This window comes from Microcaecilia unicolor, chromosome 9 (genome assembly GCF_901765095.1).
Source record: "Microcaecilia unicolor chromosome 9, aMicUni1.1, whole genome shotgun sequence".
NCBI classification, from domain to species: domain Eukaryota; kingdom Metazoa; phylum Chordata; class Amphibia; order Gymnophiona; family Siphonopidae; genus Microcaecilia; species Microcaecilia unicolor.
Genome location: NC_044039.1, coordinates 135,446,244 through 135,473,965, shown reverse-complemented (window position 1 = coordinate 135,473,965; position 27,722 = coordinate 135,446,244). Strand labels below are relative to the sequence as shown.

Here is a 27,722-nt window from a genome sequence, read left to right as displayed (position 1 = left end):
CCTTGAGATATTTCTGGCGACTGAAGAAAAGAGGCACCTTCACATTGAGGGAGGAGGCAAAGAAATCCATGACCGGAAGCCCTCAACGATGTATGACTGCTTGAAAACCTCCTTCGCTGAGAGCCTACTCTCCAGAGTGTTGCGACTGAGAAAGTCTGCCTGACATTCTCTACCCCTGCTACGTGAGACACTGTAAAATCCACTAGATGTAGTTCCGTCTAACTCATAAGCTGTGTGGTTTTGAATTCCAACAGACCACTCCTCGTCCTTCCTTGATGACTGACATAGGCGAGTACCGTGGCATTGTCCAACATGATGTGAACCGACGCGCCCACCAACAGAGGAAGAAATGCTATTAGTGCCGGGCGAATCGCTCTGGTTTTCAAGAGGTTGATCGAGCAGGATGTCTCCAGCCAGGTCCAAAGACCCTGTGCATATTGCCCCTGACAATGTGCCCCCCAGCCCTTGAGACTTGTGTCTGTCGTGACTACTATCCACTGTGGTGGATCCAGAGGACTCCCTTTGGAAAGATGGGCTGTCTGAAGCCACCAGTGGAAGCTGCCCTGCTCCTGAGCTGACAGTGGCAGTTTTTCTTCTGCGGGGACCACCTGGAAAGAAGGGATTTCTGAAGAGAGGTCTCGTGTGTGCTCTGGCCCAAGGAACTGCCTCTATTGTCACCACCATGGAACCTAGCATCTGAAGATAGTCCTTTGTGACTGCAATCTGAGAATTCGGGGCTGGGGAAGAAAGACTTGCCCCTGACGAGAGTTGAAGCACACCCCCCTCCCCCAGGTAATCCAGCGACTGGGATGGCTGAAGGTAACTCTTCTGCAAGTTGACCAACCATCCCAGAGATTGCAGAAACTGGACCACACGATCCATGATATTCAGACTCTCCTGATACGACTTTGCTCTGATCAGCCAATTGTCCAAGTAGGGAAGTACTAGAATCCCCTCCTTCCTGAGGGCCGCCGCCACTACCACCATGATCTTCGTAAACGTGCATGGGGCTGTAGCCAGGCCAAAGGCAGTGCCCAAAACTGAAAATGTTGCTCAACATCTCAAAGCGCAGAAAATGTTGATGAATGGGTCGAATAGGGATGTGCAAATAAGCCTCTTAAGTCTAGAGTGGTTAAAAATTCTCTGGTTCGCACTGCCACTATGACCGAACAGTTTCCATACAAAAAGTGGACACAAAGCTCGACTGACCACTTTGAGATCTAGAATCGGTCTGAAAGAACCCTCTTTCTTTGGGATGACAAAATAAATGGAATACCAGCCCTGACTGAGTTCTGACGAAGGGACTGGACAAATCACCTGAAAGTCTATCAGTCCTTTTAGAGTGTCCCTGACAACTCCCGCCTTGAGAAGAGACTGACAGGAAGACTCCAGGAATGTGTCTGAAGAGGCCGAACAAATTTTAAAGGTGTACCCATTTCAAATAACCTCTAACACCCACTGATCGGAGGTAATCTGGACCCACCTCCAATAAAACTGTGATAAGTGAGCTCCCACAGGAATCAGAGGCTGGACCCGGAACCTTCATTGCGTAGGACGAGCGGTGGACTGGAAAGGTGTTCCTTCATCTTTACCTCCCCTTCGAGCTCCACAAAAGGACTGATTTCTCTGAAAAAAACTGGGACCGCCGAGCTGGAACCAATCTACCCGGCCTAAAATGGTGAGAATTGAATCCCTGACTGCGTTGTGAGAACAGAATATGTCCCGATGTCCTAGGCCGGTTCTCAGAACGATGTGGCACCTTAGTATCTCCTAGACTATGAACTAAATTATCCAACACTAAATAACAGGGAACCCGAAAGGGAAACCTACTGAGCTTAGACTTCGAAGCCGCATCCGCTGACCAACCACGTAGCCAAAGGGACCTACGAGTAGCTGCACCTAAAGTGATAGCCTTAGAAGAGGCTCTTAACAGATCATATAAAGCATTCGTCAAAAAGGCTGATCCCATATCAATTTTAGCCACTTCTGTGTCAATCAAAGACAAATCATCCAAAGTTCTATCCAAGACCCTTTCAGACCAGCGGAAGAAAGCTCTAGCTACCAAGGAACCGCAAATAGCTGCCTGGACAGTCAGAGCAGAGACATCAAAACTACTCAACAAAGTCTCCATACGGTCCTGAACATCTTTAAGCGCAGTGACCCCATTTACAGGGAACATTTTTCTCTTAGCAACCACCAAGACTACCACATCCACCACAGGGGGCTTAAGAAGGGTCTTGTCTGCATCAGGGACTGAATAAAGGCGAACCATAGCCAGCCTAAAAGAAGAATCAGGTGCATCGGAAAAGTCTTATCTGGTCTCCAAATGCCCTTTACTAGGAGATCCACCTTAAGGGTCTCTATAGTAGATGCCTCTTCTTCCTCAAAATGTAAAGTAGATGACACCAAATAAATTGGCTCCAGTAAATCTTTGTGGAAAATTCTAACCACCGAGGGTCCTCCCCCGGGAGCAGAGTACCTGCATCTACCTGCCCAGGGTCTTCTGCAACCTGTTCCTCACCCAAAAAATTCAGCTCATCCAGAGAGAGCACCTCCTGGTCAGGGTCGGAGCCTAGATCTTCCTTCAGATCATAGAACTCTAGGGCGGTTAGCAGAGGCCAGCCACCCCTCCAAGGACCTTTTCAAAGGGGCAGAGGGAGCTCCCGATTTGTGCATAAGAAAGATTTTGTATATCTGTAGAACGAACTCAGGAGGAAAACTTCCATCCAACCCTGCTGAAAGAACTGACAAGTCCCCACAGCTTGCTCTGCCGAAGAAATAGGCAGAGAGCTCGTCCATTCTGCCGATACAGAAGGAGGAAGTAAAATGGAGGAGCTTCTCGTCAAAACAGACACCGTTATTTTCTCCTTTGCCCAAGACCGCAGATGGTGAAATACAGAGAACGAGATCTACCTCCGACAGACCTTCCCACTTCCGTGCAATATTAGCAACTGCCGCTCGCTCCCAGACCCTGCCACTGATACACAGCACAGCAGCAGAGTTTCTCTCCCATCATGGTGAAAATGCAACAGTAGCACTTTTTTTTTTTTTACAATGGAAGCTCCAGGAACAATACATAATAAAATCTAAGGTCAGCTGCAGTGCCAAAAGGGAAGGAAGCTGCCTTGCTTGCACCTCTGCTCCAACTAGACCAGAAATAAACTCTCCGTTTGTGGTCTTTTGGGGTTTTTTTTTTCAAATGCAGCTGCCTCTCCCTTGCCTCAACTGCTCTTCCCCTGAACAGACCAAGGCTTTAAATCAATGTACCATGCCGAACATAGGGAGGACTTGGGGGGGGGGGGGGGGGAGGGACCCAGCCACCCGGGTGTGACACCCCCAAGTCTCTCAGAGACCCCCACGGTCCTCAGCCTCCACACAAACGCAGAAAAGAGATGCACAGAATGAACAGAAAAGAATAACAGCTCACTACTCAGTGCAGCAAAACCATTAATAAATATTTACTAAATATGAAATATTAAAGAAAGAAGAAAAAGTCAAAAGGAGACTGAAGGGCTCGCCACCTTCCACCTGCTGGAGACTGAGAATACTGGATCTGGGGCTAGCTGGCCAGGGCTCTTATTGGCTCTCTACAGAGTCAGAGTTCTCAGTCTCCACCTGATGAAAGGCGTGCACAACCCATCAGTCACATTCTAGGCTGATTCGGAGGAATGCTAAGGAAGCTATACCCAGGTCACCTATTAGGCACCACAAGCTATCCAGTTACCTCGGCAGGCTTAACAAAGCAAAAAGTATGCTCTTTGGTCAGTACCTTAAGTTCCATAATTTAAGAGGATTCCCTCTCATTACTCACAGCCTCCAACTCCCCCAAAGAAGATGGAACTGCCGCAGCCCCTGGTGGCAAAACCAGCAAATCCAGGCTTCTCAGAACTCCCTCATGACGACTCAATGCTTCTCATCATTCGGCTGCTGCAGGGATCCCTAAACTTAGGACCGACGACATCAACAACGGGGAGCTGCTGCCTTGCGGTTGAGGGGGCTCACATGTCAAGGCTGAGTGACACCTCTAGCCCAAGGAGCATTCCAGGACCTCCATTCATCCCCCTGCCGCTCCTGGGGGCTACTCACAGACCCAACTGAAATCCCAAGTCTCTGCACAGAGTCCATCCATCCCGCAACAGAATGGTTACTTGGACGCTGAGAGGCAACAGCAGCAGACCAGACCCTTCTGTTCGGCATCGAAGGAAAACAAAGAGCACAGCAGAGAGTATCTTTCCACGTCAGGTGCGTGCAGCCGTCTTGGATCCAGTCACACTTTTCATTTCAGAAAAATGTAGGGAAAACTAGTTATGGCAATTTTTGGTAAGAGAAATACATTTTCAACTAAAACAGCTAAGCTCCTTTAAGGTGGATGGGATTTAAAAGAAGCATTTTAAATAGATCAATTAATGATCATTTATATCTTAGATAATGCTACATATATATTTCTGAAGTATGGAAACTATTTCAGTGTAATAGTTACTTTCCTTTGCAAATCAAGCTCCAGAACAATTATTTCCAGCTGCTCCCTTGTCACCAGTTCAACACTTCAGAGGAAATACTCTAGGACTGCATACTGGGGACCCTGATAGTTAAAAACAGGCAGAAGAGTGCAATTAGTGAGGTGTCTTCGAACAAGTTTCTGGGTGCAAGATGCAGAAAAGCGGGTTGTGCAGAAATTAATTCTGCATAAAACCTTATGTTAGACACAAGTGCACAGAATATTAACATGAATAGTAATGAGACTAGTAGTTAATTGGCCCTGTTGCAGAGAAGTAAAGACTTTAAGGTGAGCACAATGCAAGAACTTGAACTCCAGGTCTGAGGGAGCACAGAACAGTTAGCTCATTCTTCTGCAATAAGGTCTGTGAGAATTCAGTGTGTCTTTTTTTTTTTTTTTTTTGCTGTGAGCATAACAGTCCCCATAACTTTTAAGACACAACAGGTGGTGCTATTTCTGTGTGCAAGTCTAAGTAGAAAAGAAACTGTGCATGTACTGGAATGTTATTTTGTGCATAAATATTGACCTAACAAATATTTTATGTGTAAGAAATTTTTGTGATAGATATTTATTGGACACACTCGTTTTGCTCAAACACGTGCACAGTACTAGTTGCCCTTGGCGTAGAACTTTGTATGCATGCATCCAGTATGCTTATCCTGATTACTGCTCGAGGCCAAGTGGAGGAGTGGCCTAGTGGTTAGAGTGGTGGACTTTGGTCCTGGGGAAATGGGTTCGATTCCCACTGTAGGCACAGGCAGCTCCTTGTGACTCTGGGCAAGTCACTTAACCCTCCATTGCCCCATGTAAGCCGCATTGAGCCTGCCATGAGTGGGAAAGCGCGGGGTAGAAATTTAAAAAAAAAAAAAAAGATGCACTAAAGTCTCGTTAAAGCCCTTTCCTTACCGATTCCCTTAGCGAATCTGTAAGGAACGGGCATGCATCAAGGAATAGGAATGCAAATGAGCTGCTCGTTGTAGCTCACTTGCATTCTCTATTCCATCATTAAACAGTCTGCCAGTCGAGCATGCGCAGAGCAGCCAAGCTCCCTCCTCCGTCTGCCACTGGGCCGGGCCCTCACAACTCCTCTCACCTCCATGTGAAGGCGCAGCAGCAAGCAACAGCTGATCGTTTCCCTTCGGACTTCCCTCCTTTCCTCCCTGGCCCGCCCTCGTCTGACGTAAGGGAAAATTAGGTTCTTACCGTGAAATTTTCTTTCCTTTAGTCATAGCAGATGCAGCCATTACAGATGGGTTGTGTCCATCAACCAGCAGAGGGAGATAGAGAGCACACTTTTTTCAGTGCCTCAAACCAGCTTGCTCCACTGCCTCTCTTCAGTATTTGAAGCTTCCAAAGCAGTATGGCAAACCGCAATGGGAATAACATAAGCTTTCCTCACAGCGAACGATGGCCCTACAACAAAGGGCATTAACTCAGAATGGAGGGAATAAAACATCCTCCCGGAGGGCATAAACTCATCCTCCACTGACACACAACTGGAGGGAATAAACTCATCCTCCCGGAGGGAATAAACTCATCCTCCAAAACATGAAACTGGAGGGAATTAAGTCATCCTCCTTTAATTGAACAAGAATCCTGAAGACTGTTTTCTGACTTTCTCCCAAGGACGGAATCTCCAGGAAACACGAACAGAACCTGAAATAGATTTACAGCAGATAGCATCAGACAGGGAGGAATCATGGCTGCATCTGCTATGACTAAAGGAAAGAAAATTATCACGGTAAGAACTTAATTTTCCCTTCCTTGTCATCAAGCAGATGCAGCCATTACAGATGGGATGTATCAAAGCAATCCCTAGATAGGGTGGGAACAAGCCACACCACGCGCTAGCACTTGCGCTCCAAAATGTGCATCCCTCCTGGCAGCCACCCCCAGCCTGTAATGTCGGGCAAAAGAGAGCATAGAAGCCCATGTTGCTGCACTACAAATCTCTTGAAGAGAGAGTGCTCCAGTTTCAGCCCAAGAAGAGGAAATTCCTCTAGTGGAATGCGCCTTAAAGGCATCAGGCGGAGGCCGGCCGGCAAGCAAATAAGCTGAAAAGATAGATTCTTTAAGCAGAGCAGGCAATAGTGGCTTTAGACGCTGGAGACCCTCTGCGAGGACCTGATAGCAAAACAAACGGATGATCAGAGGTCCTGAAAGAGTTAGTAACTAGCAGATACTGCAGCAGAGTCCTGTGCACGTCCAACAGGTGCAATTGCCCAAAAGATTCTGGAAACTCCTCCTCGACAAAGGAGGACAAGAAAATAGGTTGGTTTAGGTGAAACGCTGAAACCACCTTAGGCAAGAAGGAAGGCATGGTCCGAACCGTGACCCCGGACTCTCAAAAATGCAGAAAAGGGTCTCTACAGGACAGCGCCTGGAGCTCTGACACCCGTCTCGCCAAAGTAATGGCCACTAACAAGACAGCCTTCAGTGTCAAATCTTTCTCTGAAGCACGCCGAAGCGGTTCAAAAGGAGCACCCTGAAGGGCCTTCAGCACTAGCCCCAGGTTCCAAGCTGGACAAGGTGCACGCACGGGAGGATGGAGCCGAAGCACCCCTCTAAGAAACCGTGCCACATCCGGATAAGCAGCTAAAGACACGCCTTCAACTTTGCCACGCAGGGATGCCAATACTGCCACTTGCACCCGCAGGGAATTATAGGCCAAGCCTTTTTGTACACCATCCTGCAAAAAGTCCAGAATCGGCGAGACAAGAGCCCGCAGGGGTGTGATCTCTCTGGAAGCACACCAGACTTCAAACTGGCGCCAAATCCTGGCATAAGCCACGGAAGTGGAATGCTTGCGGGCTTGCAGGAGAGTGGTAATTACTTTATTAGAATAGCCTCTGCCTCTCAATTGCGCCCTCTCAATCGCCAGGCCATAAGACCAAATCGGCCGGCGTCCTCCATGGTCACCGGACCCTGTGACAACAGGTTGGGAACCAGAGGTAACTGAAGGGGATCCTCTACGAGCATCTGTCGGAGGTCCGCATACCAAAACCTCCTGGGCCAATCCGGGCGACGAAAACCACTACTCCTGGATGCATCCGAATCCGCAGGAGCACACGCCCTATCAAGGGCCACGGAGGGAACACATACAGTAGGCCCAGAAGCCAGGGTTGAGCCAAGGCATCCAACCCCGCCGCGCAAGGATCTCTCCGTCTGCTGAAGAAGCACGGGACTTTGGCATTGGAGCTTGTCGCCATTAGATTCATCACGGGCTTGCCCCACTTGGCACATATCTGCAGGAACACTTCGTCTGCAAGTTCCCAATCCGCTGGATCGATCTGATGCCTGCTTAGATAATCGGCTGGCACGTTGCTCTGACCTGCAATGTGAGCTGCCGACAGAAACTGTAGATGCAGCTCGGCCCAGTGGCAAATTTGTTCGGCCTGCGCGGCTAGAGCTCTGCACTAAGTGCCGCCTTGTCGATTTATGTAGGCCACTGCTGTCGTGTTGTCCGACATCACTCTGACAGCCAATCCTTCCAGGGTCACTTGAAAGGCCAGAAGCGCCTGAAACACCGCTTTCAACTCTAGGCGGTTGATGGACCACTCCGACTCCTCGGGTGTCCATAGACCCTGGGCATGCTTCCCCTTGCAATGTGCACCCCATCCTTTCAGACTGGCACCTGTCACCACTAGGCACCAATCGGGGAGCACCAGCGGCATTCCTCGCCGCAGCATGCTGTCTGAGAGCCACCACTCCATGCTGAGTCGGACCGCAGGGAGCCAAGAGAGTCTGCATTGGTAATCCTGAGATACTGGAGACCATCTTTGGAGTAGAGCATACTGTAGAGGTCTCAGGTGCGCTCTCGCCCAGGCCACCACTTCCATGGTGGCCGTCATCGATCCAAGCAGCTGGACAATGTCCCAAGCTCGCGGGCGGGGCATCCTCAGGAGCAGACGGACCTGATTCTGAAGCTTGCACCGCCTTTGCTCGGGTAGGTACACATACCCAGAGGCTGTGTCGAACCTGGCCCCCAAATATTCTAGAGACTGCGAGGGGGTCAGGTGACTTTTGGCCAACCTGACGACCCAGCCCAGAGATTGAAGTACTGAGACCACTCTGGCTGTTACATGCTGACTCTCTGCAGCAGAGTTTGCTCGAATGAGCCAGTCGTCCAGGTACCGGTGAACCTGAATACCCTCTCACTCTAGAAAGGCAGCTACTACCAGCATAACCTTCAAAAAGGTGCGGGGAGCTGTGGCGAGGCCAAAAGGCAAGGCCCAGAACTGACAATGTTTTCCCATCACCGCAAACCTCAGAAACTTCTGGTGCGGGGGCCAAATTGGAATGTGAAAGTAAGCTTCTTTCAGGTCCAGAGACGTTGAGAAACTCTCCTTGCTGTACGGCCGCAATGACGGAGCGCAGGGTTTCCATGTGAAAATGCTGCACTCTCAGGGACTTGTTTAATTCTTTTAAGTCCAGAATAGGGCGAAAAGACCCATCTTTCCGTGGCACCACAAAGTAGATGGAATAGCGGCCGCAGCCGTGTTCGGCAGGAGGTACCGGGAATACGGCCCCTATCTGAATCAGACCTTGTAAAGTCTCCTCTACCGTCGCCCGTTTGGCGGCAGAACCGCATCGGGACTCCACAAACACGTCTCTTACAGGGGCGTCAAATTCTATTCTGTAACCGTCTCTGATCAGGTCCAAGACCCACTGATCTGAGGAAATGTTGGCCCACTCCTCGGCAAAGAGGGAAAGACGTCCTCCGATGACAGGACTCGAGGAGAGGGCCGGCGCACCATCATTGAGAGGGTCGCCCCTGAACTCCAGGCCTTAAGCCAGTGGCTGTGGAACGTTTGTCCGAGCGAAAGAAGTTCCTCTGCTGAAAACGGGCACGAGAAGTAAACCCAGCAGAATGCCCCGGGCGGTACCTTCGAGCTTCACGGAAGCGAGGTCTGTAAGAGGAATGGACCGCCGCACCCTTAGAGGAAGGCCAAGGCCTATCTTCGGGCAAGCGCTGGGGTTTAGCCTCACCCAGGCCCTTCACAATTTTCTCCAACTCCTCACCAAACAGGAAAAGGCCTTGAAAGGGTAACCACCAACCTATGCTTAGAGGCCATGTCCGCCGCCCAATGCCGTAGCCAAAGAAGACGGCAAGCCGCCACTGCTACAGCCATGTGTTTAGCCAAAGCTCTGACAATATCATAAAGGGCGTCAGCAAGAAAGGACAAGGCCGACTCCATCCATGGAGCCACATCTGAAAAGGGCTCCGCTCCATCACCGGGCTGTTCCACTGCCTGTTGCAACCAAGCCAGGCAGGCTCTAGCAGCATAACAACTGCATGCAGACGCCCGAATAGTGAGACCTGCAATTTCAAATGACCGTTTAAGTGCTGATTCCAGTCTACGGTCATGAATATCCTTCAGGGCAACACCTCCTTTAACAGGGAGGGTAGTTCTCTTTGTCACAGTTGTGACTAGGGCATCCACTTATGCAAAGCGAGCCACATGCTCCTCACTCAGAGGGTATAATTGCCCCATAGCCCTGGAAACTTTCAAAGGTCCCTCGGGGTCAGTCCATTGAGCCGAAATAAGCTCTTGGATGGAGTCATGCAAAGGAAAGGCTCGAGCAGGCTTTTTGGTACTAGCCATCCTAGGATTCACAGAGGAGGCTCAATAGAGAGAGCCTGCAGGGCATCAGAAATAAGCACTGGCAGCTCATCACGGTGGAAAATCCTCACCGCGGAGGGATCGTCCAGATCCTGAGTCACTTCTGCACCAGACTCTGGCTCCTCAGACCATGAAGGCCTGCCAGAGTCCTCCGAATCCTCACAGTCCGACCACGGGGGTGGGGGGGGGGGGGGGGGGGGGAAGGAGGTGCAGCACTCTCTGAAGGGGAATGAGCCCTTCAGCGCTTCATATTCTGCCAATTATCAGGGAATAACGCCTCAGAGGGCATACCCAGGCTACAATCCACCGGGGGGGCATTAGAAGAGGCCCGTGCCGGGCTTTGTGGGAGAGCTCTTTTAAGCATGTAAGCTTTATGCATTAAATAAGACAAAATCAGGGGAGAAAAACTCACCCTGGGCACCCGGATCTCTGCCGGGGCTAGTAGCTCCCATATCAGCCTCACTCCGAGGCCTCTCCCCGGGCTCAGGACTCTCCGACTCAGCGGAGGTCGCGCCATGTGGTAAATTCAAAATGGCGCCCGCTGCCAGCTCAGAGCGTGAAGAATCGTCGCTCGTCATCCTCGGGCCGGCTCTAACGTCTGTACAGCACAATTTACAGAGCCCCGCTGCAGATCTGCGCTTGCCACACTTGGAACAGCGCTTTACTGTCTCCGCAGCCATCGCCCAAAATGGCGGTTTGCGCCAAAATCGCCCCGATCGCGGGCCCACCCCGGAGGAGTCAGAAAACACTCTTACCTCACTGGACCGAGTATCACAGCTCCGGTCCCACAGAAAAAGGCAAGGAAAAACCTCTGTTCCAGCGTCTAAGCGCCAAAGCGCGACGCGACTTTTTTTTTTTTTTTTTTAACGCTGTGAGGAAAGCAGAAGTAAATAGAACTCCAGAGGCTCAGGTGAGTGGGAAAGGCAGGGAAAGGGCGAACCTATGTGCCTGCATCCACTGTTGGTGGGGAAGGACAGGGAAAGCTAAGCAATGTGTCCACATCCACGGAGGTATGGGTAAGGCAGGGAAAGGGCGAACCTATGTGCTTTTAAAATGAAGCTGCTATAGCCTCCAACACCCCTGCCAACAACTGGCAAAAGCACAGGAGCAACCTCCAGGCAGATTTTAGATGGAGCTCGAAGAAGCTGCAGCCACTCTGCTAGGGGAGATAGAGAATACTGAAGAGAGGCAGTGGAGCAAGCTGGTATGAGGCACTGAAAAATGTGTGCTCTCTATCTCCCTCTGCTGGTTGATGGACACAATCCATCTGTAATGGCTGCATCTGCTTGATGACAAGAAAGCTACTTTTATATATATATATATATATATATATATATATATATATATATATATATATATATATTAGTGATGGACGTCCATAAAGGACATCCATAGGCACAGCTCGTCTTTTGTTTTTATATATAGTGAGGGACATCCATAAAGGATGTCCATAGGCACAGCTCATCTTTTTTTTTTTTTTTTTTTAATATATATAGTGAAGCACGTCCATAAAGGATGTGCCTGACGAGCACTTTTTCCCCGATTTTTTTTGTTAACATTATAGATGTTTTTCAATCCCGCACAGCCCCAACGACAGGTACAGACCACTCGTTAGATTTTCCAGCGTTAAGGCAATCGGAAAAGGTTAGTGTACAATTTGCTCATCTGCATTCCGTTTTCGTTAGCTGCTACCGCTGTTGGAAAAAGGCTCTGAAAAGCCTTTAGTGCATGCCAGGGTTTACTACTTGCTCGTTAATAGCTCGTTAAGTTTAGTGCATTTGGCCCCAAGTTCTGTGTGCTACTGATTTGCATTATAATGCAAATGTTTTACGTTACATTTGCGTTAGAAGCTGTGCACTCAGCCATCAGTGTGCAGCTCTAACACACAGCTTTCTGCATCACTCACACTCTGCAAGACTCCAAGAGGAAGAAAATTCACTAAACAGGTGAAAACAGTTAGAAGAGTACATAACATATAAAATGTGCCAGACTTCTATGCAAATCTGTGGGTGTCTGAATATAAAATTACATTATTCTCTTTCTGCAGGAACCCAGAAGCTTTTAGTGGCCTAACCAGCACACCTGCAAAAACAGACAAATGTTCCATCCATTAGCTACAAATATTAATTTTGCTGCATATGAGACTGAAGGTGGATAGAAAATGAAAATGTTTCCACAAGTCTGTTTTTTTCTCAAAAATGAACTAGTGAACCTGTAATCAGAGCTCCAGCTGAGCAATTAACTGGGCACAAAGACAATGCTGGCAGCACATTTACAACTCCTCCTCAGCTTTCCAACACTTTATAGAGGCTGCACCATTAACTGGGAGTGTCTGAAGAAGCAATCAATGGGCAACTTGCAACCTTCAGAAATAAAGATTGCAAAAAAACTGGGCATTCAAATTAAAATAAAGAAAACAACAACATTTTTACTTTAATTGGCATGTCTACAACTGCTTAATTATGCTTTAATGGTTTCTTCCTGTTTTTACTGAGAATACCCCAGAAGTAAAATGTTTTTCTGGTTCTATATACATTTAAAATTTGTCCTCTAACAAGCTACAGAACAGGAACTGAAAGGGAAGTCAATGCCAGCACCAGGGTTGTGAATGCCAGGGTTAATGCCAGCACCAAGATCCTACATTGATTCTTCCCTATCAATGTAGGATCTTGGTGCTGGCATTAACCCTGAGCCCAGATTACTTCAAGCTCTAATTTTGAGTTTGATGGTTCATCCCTTTGAAAACAATCAACCAGTTCCCAAGAAAAGATCTTCATGTCCCTTCATCCTTTTAACTTACTGCAAGCTGGCAACAATGAGGTCAATATTCAAATAGATCTAGCTCATTAAGGACTTACACAGCTAATTCAAAGCCTTTTGAAAATGACCAGCTACAATTGCATGCAAAAGTTTAGGACCTGCATGTAAAATTATATGCTTTAATACATAGGAGCAGACAAAATCCTTACATGACAGAAGGTTAAACATATCATCTTTAATCAAATTTTAATATATAATTAACAGACTGAATGCTACCCTTCTAGAAGATTCATTACTATTTTTCTTTTAAAGTTTTTAATAAAGCCAAAGACGTTCCGTGACTTGTTAGACTGATGAAGACAATACCACTGGCACTTTTAACCTCTCAGCTTGTGATTGTTTTGTGCCTGCTTTTCAACAACCACGGGCTCCTGTATGCAGCTGTTTTAGCGTTATAAAATGGTTAATTCACTCTTACAAAGCAAAAGAAGGCTATTAAAAAGAAATATCTAAACACTTCCAGCTAGTATTTTCAATGCCAAGAAATACTGGTAAGAAATGGAAGTTACATGTAACATTTTGAAGTCCAAGAAAAATCTGACAGAATTGCCAAGAAATTGGTAAGATTTAAAAAACAGAGCCGACAGATCAGCTGAAAAATGTAGCTCACAGTGGAATAGACGTCCACTGGAGCCTTGCAAATCTCTTCAATGGAGGCTGACTTTAAGTGAGCCACTGACCCAGCCATGGCTCTAACATTATGAGCAGTGACATGGCCCTCTAGAGTCAGCCCAGCTTGGGCATAAGTGAAGGAAATGCAATCTGCTAGCCAATTCTTGATTATACGTTTTCCAATGGCGACTCCCCTCCTGTTGGGATCGAAAGAAACAACTGGGCGGACTCTCTGAAGGGCTTTGTCCGCTCCACGTAAAAAGGTCAATGCTCTCTTGAAGTCCAAGGTATGCAAACTGCTTTCGCCAGGGCGGGTATGAGGACGGGGAAAAAATGTTGGCAAGACAATTGGCTGGGTCAGATGCAACTCCGACACCACCTTCGGAAGGAACTTAGGGTGCATGTGGAGGACTACTCTTGTTGTGATGAAACTTGATAAAAGGTGCATGCACTACCAAGGCCTGAAGCTCACTGACCCTACGAGCTGAAGTAACAGCCACCAGGAAAATGACCTTCCAGGTCAAGTACTTCAGATGGCAGGAATTCAGTGGCTCAAAAGGATCTTTCATGAGCTGGGTGAGAACGACGTTGAGATCCCATGACACCGGTGGAGGTTTGACTGGGAGCTTTGAAAAAACCAACCTCTCATGAAGCGAACTACTAAAAGCTGTCCAGAGATAGGCTTACCCTCTACATGACGATGAAAAGCACTAATCGCACTAAGGTGAACTCTTATGGAGTTGGTCTTGAGACCAGACTCTGACAAGTGTAGAAGGTATTCAAGCAAGGTCTGTGTAGGACAAGAAAGAGGATCTAGGGCCTTGCTGTCACACCAGACAGCAAACCTCCTCCATTTGAAAGAGTAACACATTTCCGTGGAATCTTTCCTGGAAGCAAGACTCGGGAGACACCCTCTGAAAGACCCAAGGAGGCAAATTCTAAGCTCTCAACATCCAGGCCGTGAGAGCCAGAGACTGGAGGTTGGGATGTAGAAGCGACCCCTTGTTCTGGGTGATGGGGGTTGGAAAACACTCCAATCTCCACGGTTCTTCGGAGGACAACTAAAGAAGAAAAGGGAACCAAATCTAGCATGGCCAGAAGGGAGCAATGAGAATATGGTTCCCCAGTCTTGCTCGAGTTTCAGCAAAGTCTTTCCTACTAGAGGTATGGGAGGGATAGGCATACAGAAGACCTGTTCCCCAATGAAGGAGATTGAGTGGCAAAAAGATCAACTGATGGAGTGCCCCACGCTTGGAAGATATTGCAGGCTACACCCATGTTCAGCGACCACTCGTGAGGTTGCATTATCCTGCTCAATCTGTCGGCCAGACTGTTGTTTACGCCTGCCAGATAAGTGGCTTGGAGAAACATGCCATGATGACGTACCCAAAGCCACATCTGGACGGCATCCTGACACAGAGGGCGAGATCTGGTGCCCCCCTGCTTGTTGGTGTAGTACATGGCAACGTGATTGTCTGTCTGAATCAAAATGATCTGGTTGGACAGCCGATCTCTGAAAGCTTTTAGAGCATTCCAGATCGCTAGCAATTCCAAAAGATTGATCTGAAGACCTTGAAAGGACCAAGGCTCCTTGAGTGTGAAGCCCATCTACATGAGTTCCCCACCCCAGGAGGGATGCATCCGTCATCAGCACTTTTTGTGTCTGAGGAATTTGGAATGGACGTCCCAAGGTCAAATTGGATCGAATCGTCCACCACTGCAGAGAATTCCGGAAGTCGGTGGACAGCTGGATTACATCCTCTAGACTTGATATCACTGGGAAGCTAGGGTCCATTGAGGTGGTTTCATATGTAGACGTGCCATGGGAGTCACATGAACTGTGAAGGCCATTTGCCCTGGAAGTCTCAACATCTGCCAAGCCGTGATCTGTTGAGAAGCTCGAACTATGGACACCAGAGACAGGAGGTGTCCGTCCTTGCCTCGGGAAGATAAGCTCGAGCTGTCTTTGTGTTCAGAGCTCCAATGAATTCCAACTTTTGAACTGGGGTGAGATGGAGTAATTGATCACGAATCCCAGTAGTTCTAGCACCTGAATAGTCATTCGCATGGACTGTAGAGTGCCTGCCTTCGAGGTGCTCTTCACCAACCAATCGTCGAGATAAGGGAACACATGCACTCCCAGTCTGCGTAGTGATGCTGCGACTACCGCTAGGCACTTTGTGAACACTCTGGGCGCAGGCGCCAGACCAAAGGCAGTACACAGTACTGAAAGTGCTGTGTTCCCAGCCAAAATCGAAGATACTTCCTATGAGCTGGGAGTATCGAAATGTGTGTGTAAGCATCCTTTAAGTCCAGAGAGCATAGCCAATCGTTTTTTTGTAATCATGGGAAGAAGGGTGCCCAGGGAAACCATCCTAAACTTTTCTCGGACAAGAAATTTGTTCAGGGCCCTCAGGTCTAGGAAGGGACGCAGCCCCCCCCCCCCCCCCCCATCTTTTTCTGCACAAGGAAGTACCTGGAATAGAATCCCAGCCCTTCTTCCCCTGGTGGAACGGGTTCGACCGCTTGGGCCTTCAGAAGGGCGGAGAGTTCCTCTGCAAGTACCTGTTTGTGATGGGAACTGTAAGAATGAGCTCCCAGTGGGCAATTTGGAACTTTGGATTCCAGATTAAGGGTGTATCCTGACCGGACTATTTGAAGGATCCACCGGTCGGAGGTTATGCGAGGCCACAGTTGGTGAAAAAATATCAACCTCCCCCCAACCGGCAAGTTGCACTCCTCTTCCCCACAAAATACCTCCTAGATGAGGAGGTAGTAGCAGAAGACACCCGGTGGTAGAGAGAATTCATAGCATCATTATGCTTCTTGATCTGATCAACAAGATCCTCTACTTTTTCACCAAAAAGGTTGTACCCCGGCCAGGAACATCTGCCATTCACTGCTGGATTGAATGATCCAGGTCAGAGACACGCAGCCATGAGAGTCTACGCATCACTATACCTTGAGCAGCGATCCTGGATGCTACATCAAAAGTGTCAAACGTACCCCTGGCCAGGAATTTTCGACACGCCTTCTGCTGCCTGACCACCTGGCAAAAAGGCTCGGCTTGCTCTGGAGGGAGTGCATCAACTAAGCTAGACAGTTGCCTTATTGAGGCCCGCAAGTTAACGCTCGTGAAGAGCTGGTATGATTGGATCTTGGCAGGGAGCATAGCGGCCTGATATGTCTTCCTCCCAAAAGAATCAAGAGTCCTAGCTTCTCTGCCTGGGGGCGCCAAAGCATAGTCTCTAGTACTCTTGGCTCTCTTTATTTATTTATTTGATTGCGGGCTCAAAGTGGCTTACAATAATATTGTAATAAAGTTACAATGCAAAGAAGTACAATTTTGCAATTAAGAGCAAGATAGAAATAACAATTGAACAGCAAATGGTATTGAGAATAAGATAGAATTAATAATTAATCAATAATAAAGAAAATAGTAACATGTAGTTAGTGTCCACTGGATCATATAATAGTAAGGGATAATTCTGATTATGTTGAACCTGGGGAATAGGTCTTCTTAAATAATACTGATTGCAATGATTTCCTAAAGTTTAGGTAGTTCTGGGTAGATTTTATTGATTTGGGTAATGCATTCCACAGTTGATTGCCAATGTAAGTGAAGTTTGAGGCATAAATTGATTTATATTTTAGACCATTACAGTCTGGGTAGTGTAAGTTCAAATGTGATCGTGAGGTACTGGATCTGTTTCTGGGTGGTAAGTCATCCAACTCAAGCATATATTTTGGTACCTCACCGTAGATTATCCTGTGAATTATAATGTACATATTTTGAATGCTACTCGTTCTTTTATAGGGAGCCAGTGCAGTATTTCTCTGAGTGGCTTTGCAGATTCAAATTTAGGTTTTCCAAATATCAGTCTTGCCGCAGTATTCTGAGCCGTTTGTAATTTCTTGAGTAGGTGTTCTTTGCATCCTGCATATACAGCGTTGCAGTAATCCGTCTGGCTTAGGACCATGGATTGTATCAAATTACGGAAGACTTCACGAGGAAAAAATGGTTTTATTCGTTTGAGTCTCCACATTGAATAAACATTTTCTTTGTGATGTTGGTTACTTGAGTCTCCAGTGTTAAGTGTCGATCAATTGTAATCCCTAGAAGTTTCAAACTATCCGAGATTAGCAATGAAAGGTTGAGGGTATTTAGAATGGTAGGATCATATTTGTTATATTGAGATGATAAAATGAGGCAATGGGTCTTTTCGGCGTTTAATTTCAGATGGAAAGAATTTGCCCATTTGAACGGATTCCAAGATGGTGCATTGAATGCACGCACATGTGTTTGCTCCGTGGAGACGCTGCAGAGAGACATTACTAGCGGGACCTTCGGCTCCTCGTTTGCGATGGGGAAGCGGAGGGGGAAGGTAAAGGAGCTTCCCTCGGCTCCTGGACCCTCTTCGACGCTGAAGCAGTCGACCCTGCAATTTCCTACGTTGCAACCGGGACCTCTGTGTACATCGACTCCTTCTGCAGCTACCGACACGTTGACGTCGGTAGGAAGCGGAGATGGGGCTTCCCTGAGCCCCGGGGAACGCAGGGCACCACCACAGCCGGGGAGTGAGATTTTCGCAGCACCCTACCAAAAACGGACACCGAAGAGGTGGATTCGCAACTGTTAGAGGGGAGGACTGCAGCGAATCGGAGTGGGACCCAGGATCAAATACTTTCAGCCGAATTGACTTTAAAGGTATTGCCACTGGACATTGTTTCTAAACTTTCTCGTTCTGGGGCCCCACCTCATTCCCCTTTACCATCAGGTGGAATAAGTAAACCCACTATTGTGACGCTTGAGTCACTGTGGGATATGGTATACAACACTCACTCCTCTATGCAAAGCATGTTAAAAGAAAATTCAAATGACATTAAAACTCTCTCAGAAGCTGTTCTGATACAGGCACAAGTGACTGCACAGCAGTCCTCCAAGATTGAAAAAGTGGATACCAAAATTCAAGAAATGGGGACTTTGGAATCTGCTTTGATTAAAGATAATAACTATTTGCATATACGTCTGGAATACCTGGAGAACCAGGCTCGAAGACTTAACCTTCGATTCCTTAATTTCCCCAAATCTCTGTTAATTCCTTCGATTGAGATGGTAAAAAAATATTTGATAGACATTCTAGGAATGGATAAAGACTCATTGCCCCCCATAACTCGTGCATATTACATCTGGAACAGTGTGGAAACTTTGGGAGACCCCCTAAAGCGAGAGATGGGTGAAGAAATTAATCTTACTTCCTTCCTGGAAAGTTCGTTGGAAGTTATTACTCATAGGACGACTATGTTGGTCACTTTTGTGCTTGAGCCAGATCAGAACACTGTATTAAGACTTTCCCTGCGACACTTAGATAGGCTTTTTATGGGTTCCAAGGTTAGAATTTATCCTGATCTCTCTAGGCCAACACAAATGAGGCGCAAGGCCTTTTTGGAACTGCGCGCCAGAGTCAAGGCCTTGAGAGCAAACTTTATATTACGTTTTCCTTGTATATGCCAAGTAATGCTTGAGGGTAAACAATTTCAATTTGTGGACCCTAAACAGCTTAAAGAGTTCTTGGAAGCTAGAGTTAGTGTCAGTTGTATGTCCTCCCACATAGCAGGCTGGAGTTTGAGCACAGAGGTGGCAATTGTGTATTAATTTGTAACTTTGTTTAAAAATTTCTCTCCTTTTCTTGGAATCATCTTTTCTTTAATTGTGGATGGAAAATATTGTTTGTATTGTTTCCTTACGCTCTTTGCGTTAAGCTTTTCTTTTGAATTGATGATGGATTGCTAAGTCACATTGGTTTGTGAGTTATTGGAAATATTAATAAAGATTAAATAAATAAAAAAGAATTTGCCCATTTTTCCATTGTGGTCAGACCAAGAGTAATTTGATTGGCAATTTTGTCCTCTTACTGAAAGGTATATATATTGTTACATTGTCTGCATAAATAAAAGGATTTAAGCCTAGTCTGGATAGGGCGTTGGCTAATGGGGGCCATCATTATGTTAAACAGTATGGGGGACAGTGGTGATCCTTGAGGGACTCAGCAAACTGCATTCCATGAAGAAGATACAGTTGACTTTACTTTCACACGATAGGATCTAAATGAGAGAAAACCCTTAAACCATTCAAGTACAGGACCACCAATTCCGAAATAGTCCAAAAGGTGCACCAAGATGTTATGGTCAATCATGTCAAATGCGCTAGACATGTCAAATTGCAGAAGTAGTATGCTCTTTCCAGCAGCAATTTGTTGTTTAAGCTTAGATATAAGGGTAACCAATACCATTTCAGTACTATATAAGGAGCGAAAACCGGATTGAGAATCATGTATGATGGAGAATTTGTCCAAGTATTCCACAAGTTGCTTGGTTACCACGCTTTCCATTAACTTTGTAAACAATGGTATGGAGGCAATTGGGCAATAGTTAGTAATGTCACTTGTTTTGTTTTTTTTATTATCTTTAGGAATTGGGGTAAGGAGTATGTTTCCATAATTTTTTGGGAAGAAGCCAGATTGTAGCATAAAGTTTAGACTTGATGTGATATCTTGGATGAAGCAGGGAGGGGCGGATTTAAGTAGATAATTTGGGCATGTATCCAATTTGAAGGAGTTTGAAAATTTAGAAATTGTTTTGGTGATTTGTTCTGAGGATAGAAGGGTGAAATGCAGCCAAGTGTGATCTGCTGGTGGTCTCTGGAGGTAGACTGAAGGAGATTAAGGAAGTCAACAATGTCAGAGTTTTGTAGGGCGAGAGAGTTGCGTAATTTTAGGATTTTTTCTTTGAAGTAACTGGCTAGTGAGTTTCGCTGATGGGGAATCTGAGCTTGTAGACGTTACTAGATTTGTTTCAAGGAGATTGTTGACAATTTGAAATAATTTCTTCGGGTTTGAATAATCATATCCGATTTATAATATAGCTTTCGTGCTTGTTTTTAGCATATTTGTATTTCCTAAGGGCTAGTTTCCATTCTGTAAGTGTGAGTTCATTTTTAGTTTTTTTTCCATTTGCGTTCCATTTTTCTGGTTATTGATTTTAGGGACTTTAGTTCTTCATTATACCAAGGTGTAGTATTTAATCTTTTTTTCTCATTTTTTAGAGTAGCTATTTCATCTAATATATTTTTGCATCTTTTGTCCCACTCGTCAAAGAAGTGATTTAAATTCGCATTTGTAGTCCACTTATTGTCATATAGTTTGGACGAGAACTCCGTAGGATCTATTTTTCCTCTTGTGGTGATTGTTGTGTGTTGTTGTGCGCGGTGATAACCTTTCTTTAACCATAGCATTGATAGCTTTAATTTAAAGTGATCGGACCATGGGACTTCGGACCAGCACGCGTCTGTCATTTTAAAATTCTGGTCTGTGATTTTTCTGATGGAGCAAAAGTCCAGAGTATGACCTTTTATGTGTGTAGGTCTGCAGTTGGGCCATGAGTAATCCCATGAGAGAAAAAAATCCTTGCACTCTTGTGTTGATGGGGAATTCACGTTTTCAAGAAGTTGATATCTCCTAGGATGAGTAATTTGGAGTTAGATATGCTCATATTTGAAATGAAATCTGTGAGGATGGAGAAAGATTCATTCCAATTTCCAGGTGGTCTATAGAACATAATACATGACAGGTGGTCTAGAAGGGACTTTTCTTGGATTCTTATAGATGCAATTTCAAGTTTAGTGGAGATAAGTTCATCAATAATTTCAATCAGGAAATTGAAGCGATAAATAATAGCTAAACCTCCACCTTTTTTGTCCTTCCTAGTCCAATGTAATATTTTTATAATTTGGGGGACATAAATCTAGTAGAATTGGGTCTTTTTGATTTCGGAGCCAGGTCTCAGTGATGATGAGTAGGTCTAGGTTGTAAGAAGCAATCCAGTCGGAGACTAGTAGTGATTTGTTAACTACAGATCTGGCATTGATGTAACCAATTTTGGTGTTTTGAAAAGAAGTTTCCAGGTTTGGGAAAATATCAATCTTGGTGAGAGTTCTATCCTTGACATGAACTGATTTATTAAAGCCTTTTTTTTTTTTTTTTTTTTTTTAGAGACCGTGAATGTTGATCATATTTGGTGGTTTTTCCTTTAGTATAATGATAATTGGTAAGATGTGAAGTTGCTTTACTAGGATGTCTAGATTGGTTTTGAATGATGGTATTTATATTATGACCATTGTATATTATGGATGATGACTGATTAATCAATAGGAAGGTGTAGGTGATAAGAAAATATTTGGTTAATTCCATATTGAAATAAAGATAAACTGGAGCAGATGATGCAGACTGGGCAGGAACAGAGGAGTAGAGGTTGCAGACAAAGCAGGCCGGGCAGAGGATGCAGGCAGGAACAGGCGATGCAGACTAGAGCAGAGGATGCAGGCAGGAAACAGATGATATAGGCTAGGCAGCGGATTCAGGTAGAAACAGTTGAATGTAGGCTTGAGGGCAGAATCCACCACCATAGAATTGTGGGGTAACTGAGACCTCATCAATCCAGGTTCACCATGGAGCCAATACTGGGATTCAGCTTTCTTGGGGGCCAGAGGGGCTGCCCAGTTTCGCATAAGGACTTACTTCAGTACCTTATGCAGAGGGACTGTCACAGCCTTCAAAAAGAAAGGAAACTTAAAAATAGGCAAAAAACTAAGAGAGACTACGGGAGTAAATATGGGTTTGTTTGTTTTTTTGAGAAAATGACAACATAATAAAAGAAAAAGAAAGAAAATAGTCGTCAGACTCTGTTCCTGGGCCAAAAACGAGGAGAGCAGAAAAATCTTGTCACCTTGTGGTGGACAAAAAAAGAACTAAGGGGCATGCTCGCGCGACGGGCAGGAAGTCGTCCGCACATGCTCGGTGCGCGTGATTCACGCACCACAAGACTCTGGGCAAAACTTTAGATTTTTTTGCTTGAAAAAATTGCCATTTCCTGGGCAGACGCGGATGTCAGCCCACATAAGAACAAGCAGCCTGCTTGTCCTCGGAGAAATGGCTATTACTTTGCTAATGATACTGAGTTAACCTTTAATATTGATTCTCAAGATATGGATATTGCCCCTCTAGACATGTGCCCAGAAGGCACTGTTCAGTGGCTTAATGCCAGTACATTGAAGATTAATCTTCAAAAATTAGTGACTATATAGATAATAGGTCATTCTGAGACCTTGCTTATCACCATCCACTTATTGGCTCACCTATCAGTCTGGTAGACAGTATTAAAATTTTGGCCTATCACTTGGATTATTCACTCCCATTTGAGTAATAGCTACAATAGTAAGATCTTGTTTCTTTACTATAAGGCAGTTATGTGCAACTAGTTCCACCTTTACAAAAGATAGCCATGAGGACACTGTTGCACTTTCACTGGTGCAGTCAACTTGATTATGGAACTATTGTTTACAATGGACTTAAGATAACCATCATAAAGACGGTCACTGTTACATAATGACAAAAAGACATGATTTCGATACACCACTATTTGTTTTGGAGCATTGGCTCCAGCTTATTATCACATTTAGTTTAAAATTCTTTTACTTACTTACCAGGCCTTCTATACTGGTCAGCCCCAATAACCGGCAAACAGTTTATTACTTCTTACATCATTAAGCCCCACTAGAACTCATAATAAAAAGTTTCTGCATCTTCCTTCAATAGTAAGCACCCAACATGAAGCAACCTGTCAGTCTGCTTTTTTTCTATCTTGCTCTAGTTTCTTTTAGAATTCATTATTATACTTAAGAAGAGAATCTTCTTATTCCAAATCCAAGACGGTGTAAAGACCTATTGTATTATACTGGCATTTTAAAAAGAGACTAGCCTTCCATAGCAGTATCATTACTGGAACATATTCTGTTTTTGTTTCCTGGTACGTTTTATTTTAATCCAGAGTTTTATAACTATTTATTCCATTTTTTTAAATATTTTATCCCCTAATTTATGGGAGTTTATGTTTTCAATATAGCTATATTTGCTTTATGTTATTTATTTATAACATTTGTATCCCACATTTTCCCACCTATTTGCAGGCTCAATGTGGCTTACATAATTCCGTAAGTGGTGATTACCAGTTCCGGATAGGAGAAATACATAGTTGGGGTAAAGGGACAAATTAGGTTAGGTTACAAGAGGAAGTTCGTCCTATTTATATGCATATTTTATACAAACATACCAATTCAGTTTAGCAACAGAAAGAGGAAACAGTAGAACACACATTCTATCTATAATAATAAATCCCACCTTGAACGTTCTGAAGCTCACTCCATCTGTGGCAGTGAAGCCCTGAACTCCTGTCCTCCTGGTAGGCTAGGCTATTCGGACTACTCACCCTCAGTCATAGACCCGCCCTCAGCCACGCCCCATCTGTGCCATAGGCCACGCCCCATCTGCACATAAAAAGCACCCTCAATGTTCTGAAGCACACTCTGAGGCTTCAACAGTTCGTATGTTCGAAGCTCTGTAACCACTTTTAAGCACACATCTCTGCCCCGCCCTGACCTATCAGAGAACGGAGGAATGTCACAGCTGCACCACTCTGACCTATCAAACGGAACTGAAAGAGAAAAAGGGAGGAGCGTCACACTGAATGAGGGACCTATCAGAGGGAAGTCAAATAGAAGAAGGGAGGAGCGTCAGAGGTGAAGGGCACACTCGGGAGGAGCATCACTAATTTTCTACGACTGCACCGTTGCGAGGCAACGGAATGCACCTATCGCTGAACTGAAACACAAGACGGGAGGTGCGATACAGGCGAAGGGATCACTCATTCCCTGCTCCTCCACCGTTGCCAGGCAACGGAATGCAACGACACCTGATGGACCTATCACAGGCAACAGTAACACAACAAAGGAGGAGCGTTACAGGCGAAAGGGGTCACTCATTTTCTGGGTATCACGACACTAAAAATGCTGGAAAGACAACATTGCTTTATTTCTGTTTCTTTAAAAAATAAACCACATGCTAGTGCCCGTTTCATTTGTTTTGGAAACGGGCCTTTTTTACTAGTGTTAAAAGGAAAGATAAAGTCATAAGATAAGGAATTGTAAGGGAGACTTATCAACATAAGATAAAATATGTATATCTAGCATCCTAATACATTAAACTGGTCAGAGAACTTACCTGGCTGATTTTCAGCACTACCTGGCTACGTTTTGACAGAAACACTGACCTTCAGCCATTTTAGTAAACTAAGTTTAGGATGATTCTCCACGTGGAAAGATTTGGCTGAAAACTGACAACACTAATTTCCCAAATCCAAGCAATCTTCAGGAGCTGCCTCTATTTTCTGCAACAATTATGCTCTCTCTGTACATCAAGAAGGCAAGTCTTGTCATACTAGTTCATACTGTAACATTAAGGCTGGATTACTGTAATTCATGCTACATTAGTGTGACTACAAAGGGTTTGCATTAGCTGTAGTTGATCAAGAACAATGCAGCATATCTAATAGAAGGTTGTAAGCGACATGACCACATCGCACCATTTTTCCAAAACCTTCAATGGCTAGCAGTACAATACAGGACTAACACTTTACATCCGATCTAAAATGCCCTTAAAGGAAATGGGCCAGAGTACTTAACATGATCTCCCTCTATGCACCTCCAAGTTCACTAAGTTTTTCTCACAGAGTATCCCTAACCACACTCTCTCCAAAGGAAATTATGCAATGTGACACCTGCCAATGGGCCTTCTCTGAAGTAGTGCCCACCATCTGGAATGCACTCCAAGAAATATTTCACCTAACACAAGACTATCTGTACTTCAGGAAGCAGGTAAAAGCCTGGCTCTTTCCCCAAGTCTTTAATGGAAAGAGCAACTAACTAGCTAGTCACACATACAAGGACTAGCAGTGGGCTGCACATACTGTGGCAGGACTTGCTTTATCACATGTAGTCTAGTTGAGAATTTCCATGCATCTTGACTTCACATGTAATTTCTCTTCAAGTCACCCTTATCTTTAATCTACCCAGATTACCTAAACATAAAGGGGTGGCAAAAGTAACCCTTACCCTGTGTGCTATTTTGTCCAACAACTGTCCCGAATGATTTAAAACAAAATAGTTGTCTATCTTTATGTTGAAAGTTAAAATATCACACGTGAAATTTATTTGAACCTACAAAATTTTGTATTTGTGTGACCTGAAAATCTAAACATTGTTTCTGAAACAAAATCACACAGTTGTATATGGTAACTGACCTATATGACCTCATCTGGATCTGAGCTAGATTGGGTAATTGGTTGACTAGGGAGATGCACAGAATTTGGTCTGGAGAGGGACACAGGGCCACTCTTGGTTATGCTACCCTCTTAACTGCCTACTATTGGTTGTGAGCATCTCTAGACAGAACTGGCAGTGTTACTATGGTGCAAAGGTCAGTCTAGTCTGTATATTTTGGAAACAGTCTTTCCAAATCCTACAAACCCTACACTATTAGCTCAGCTACCTTTTGGCATTCCCAGAAAGCAATTACCTCTCCTGGGACCACAACCATTTCTACCACATAGTACATTGGCTCCCCTCATCAAGTGACAAGGATGCATGCTTTGCAATCAGCCTTAGAGGATGAACATGTGAGGAAAAGACCCAGTCAGTGACTGGGCAGTTTAGTCATACATTATTAAATTTAAATGCTGGATTGCTTTTTGCAGTGTAGCATATGGCGTGAATACTTCCTGCTGGCCTGCTCCATACTACAGTTAGTGATTTTCTCTATAAAATCGCAGTGCTGAGTGACCTTGTCTGCTGAGTATGGAAGTGAACCGAGAAGCTGGTAAACAAGAACATGTTGGGAAGTCTGTGCAGTCCAGTTCCTGAATAACGCCACACAAGAGGGTACAGGGAAGATTAAGTCCAGAGAAAGACTGCACAAAATGGTGTCTGAACACTTAGAACTCAAGCCAGACTGCACAGAAGGGTGCATGAAAGCTGGGTCATGTTTGCAAGGTTAGATAACTGTACTTTTATAGCTTTGAGAAACATGCCACTTGAACACATTGTTTAGCTAGTTACTTGATAGCTGGATAAGAAGTGTATGGCAGAAAGCAGATGAAAGTCCTGATGCTGTGTGAGCAGCACTATCTTGTTACACATCTGAGACCAACAGACTTATTTAACTATACATACAGTTTAGCCACCCTCTTATTTATCCCAATGTCCTTGTCTTCCCCATCTTATCTATTTGTCCCAATTACAAATGTCCCCTCTGATGCCTATTAAGATGTTTCATTGTTATTGAGCTAACATTGGATCACGTCTGCTATATGAATGTTCTACTGTGCTTTTTTAATAATACCCTGTCGAATCAAGTGAAGATGTGTAATAAAGACCTTATTGCTTTTTGCCATCTCCACTGTTTTGTTCTTTCTGGTTTGGTGTGGAGGATTGTTCTTCTGTTTGTTTGGTGTGGAGGATTGTTCTTCTGTTTCTTTTCCATTCTGATAACACTATCATATTTTTGCTACAACTTGAGTTAAATTTCCCTATTAACAAATTTACTTTACTACATTGACATTTGGTCGTTTTATTAATTATACTGTTACTACAATGTAAGTTGCCTAACTCAAGATACACCTGTTGTATACCTCATGTGGGTGAATCTCTTCATAAAATCAGTCAATAAATCTTAATAAGTAAATGCTTATCACCTTCTCACACTTTACAGCTGTTTGTACTCATTCTGGGGAAATAGGGAAAAAAATCATCTTTATTTAGGTAATAAATATCATTAACAGTCCTTGTCAACATACCTGCGTGGAACGCCATCCTCATGTGGCAGGATGATGACCACTTTTACAGTAACAGAGGTTCTCAGCAAATCTATCATCTGATCATGACTGAGTGTGGCCACAGCAACTTTGCAAATCTCCACAAGGCGACTGCCCTGTCTTAACCCAGCCTGCCAGGCATACCCATAGGGCTCAACATCTGCTACAATGCCCTCATAATTCACATGAAAACCAAGCTGGCCCAGCCCATTCCTTCTCAGAGTCATTTCCACCGTCTCACAGCCTTTTGTCACAATCTGTTCAAAAAACCAAGGCATATGGTTAGCAGTTAGTTAAGTGGCATCATGCAGACTTGATATATAAAATGAACATTTATCAAAATTATCATGTTTTCACTTAATTACAGAAGTCCTTTTAAAAGAGAACCCTTCTTAAGTAAGAGTGAT

At 44.9% G+C, this 27,722-nt stretch overlaps 1 protein-coding gene across 1 annotated transcript in view; it reads right to left on the bottom strand.

Annotated features, from left to right (window-relative positions):
- SIPA1L1 (signal induced proliferation associated 1 like 1) overlaps window positions 1-27,722 on the bottom strand; it is a 637,152-nt gene that overhangs the window by 182,216 nt on the left and 427,214 nt on the right. The window contains 1 exon segment of the mRNA XM_030215408.1: window positions 27,298-27,572. Coding sequence (XP_030071268.1) covers window positions 27,298-27,572 — 275 coding nt within the window.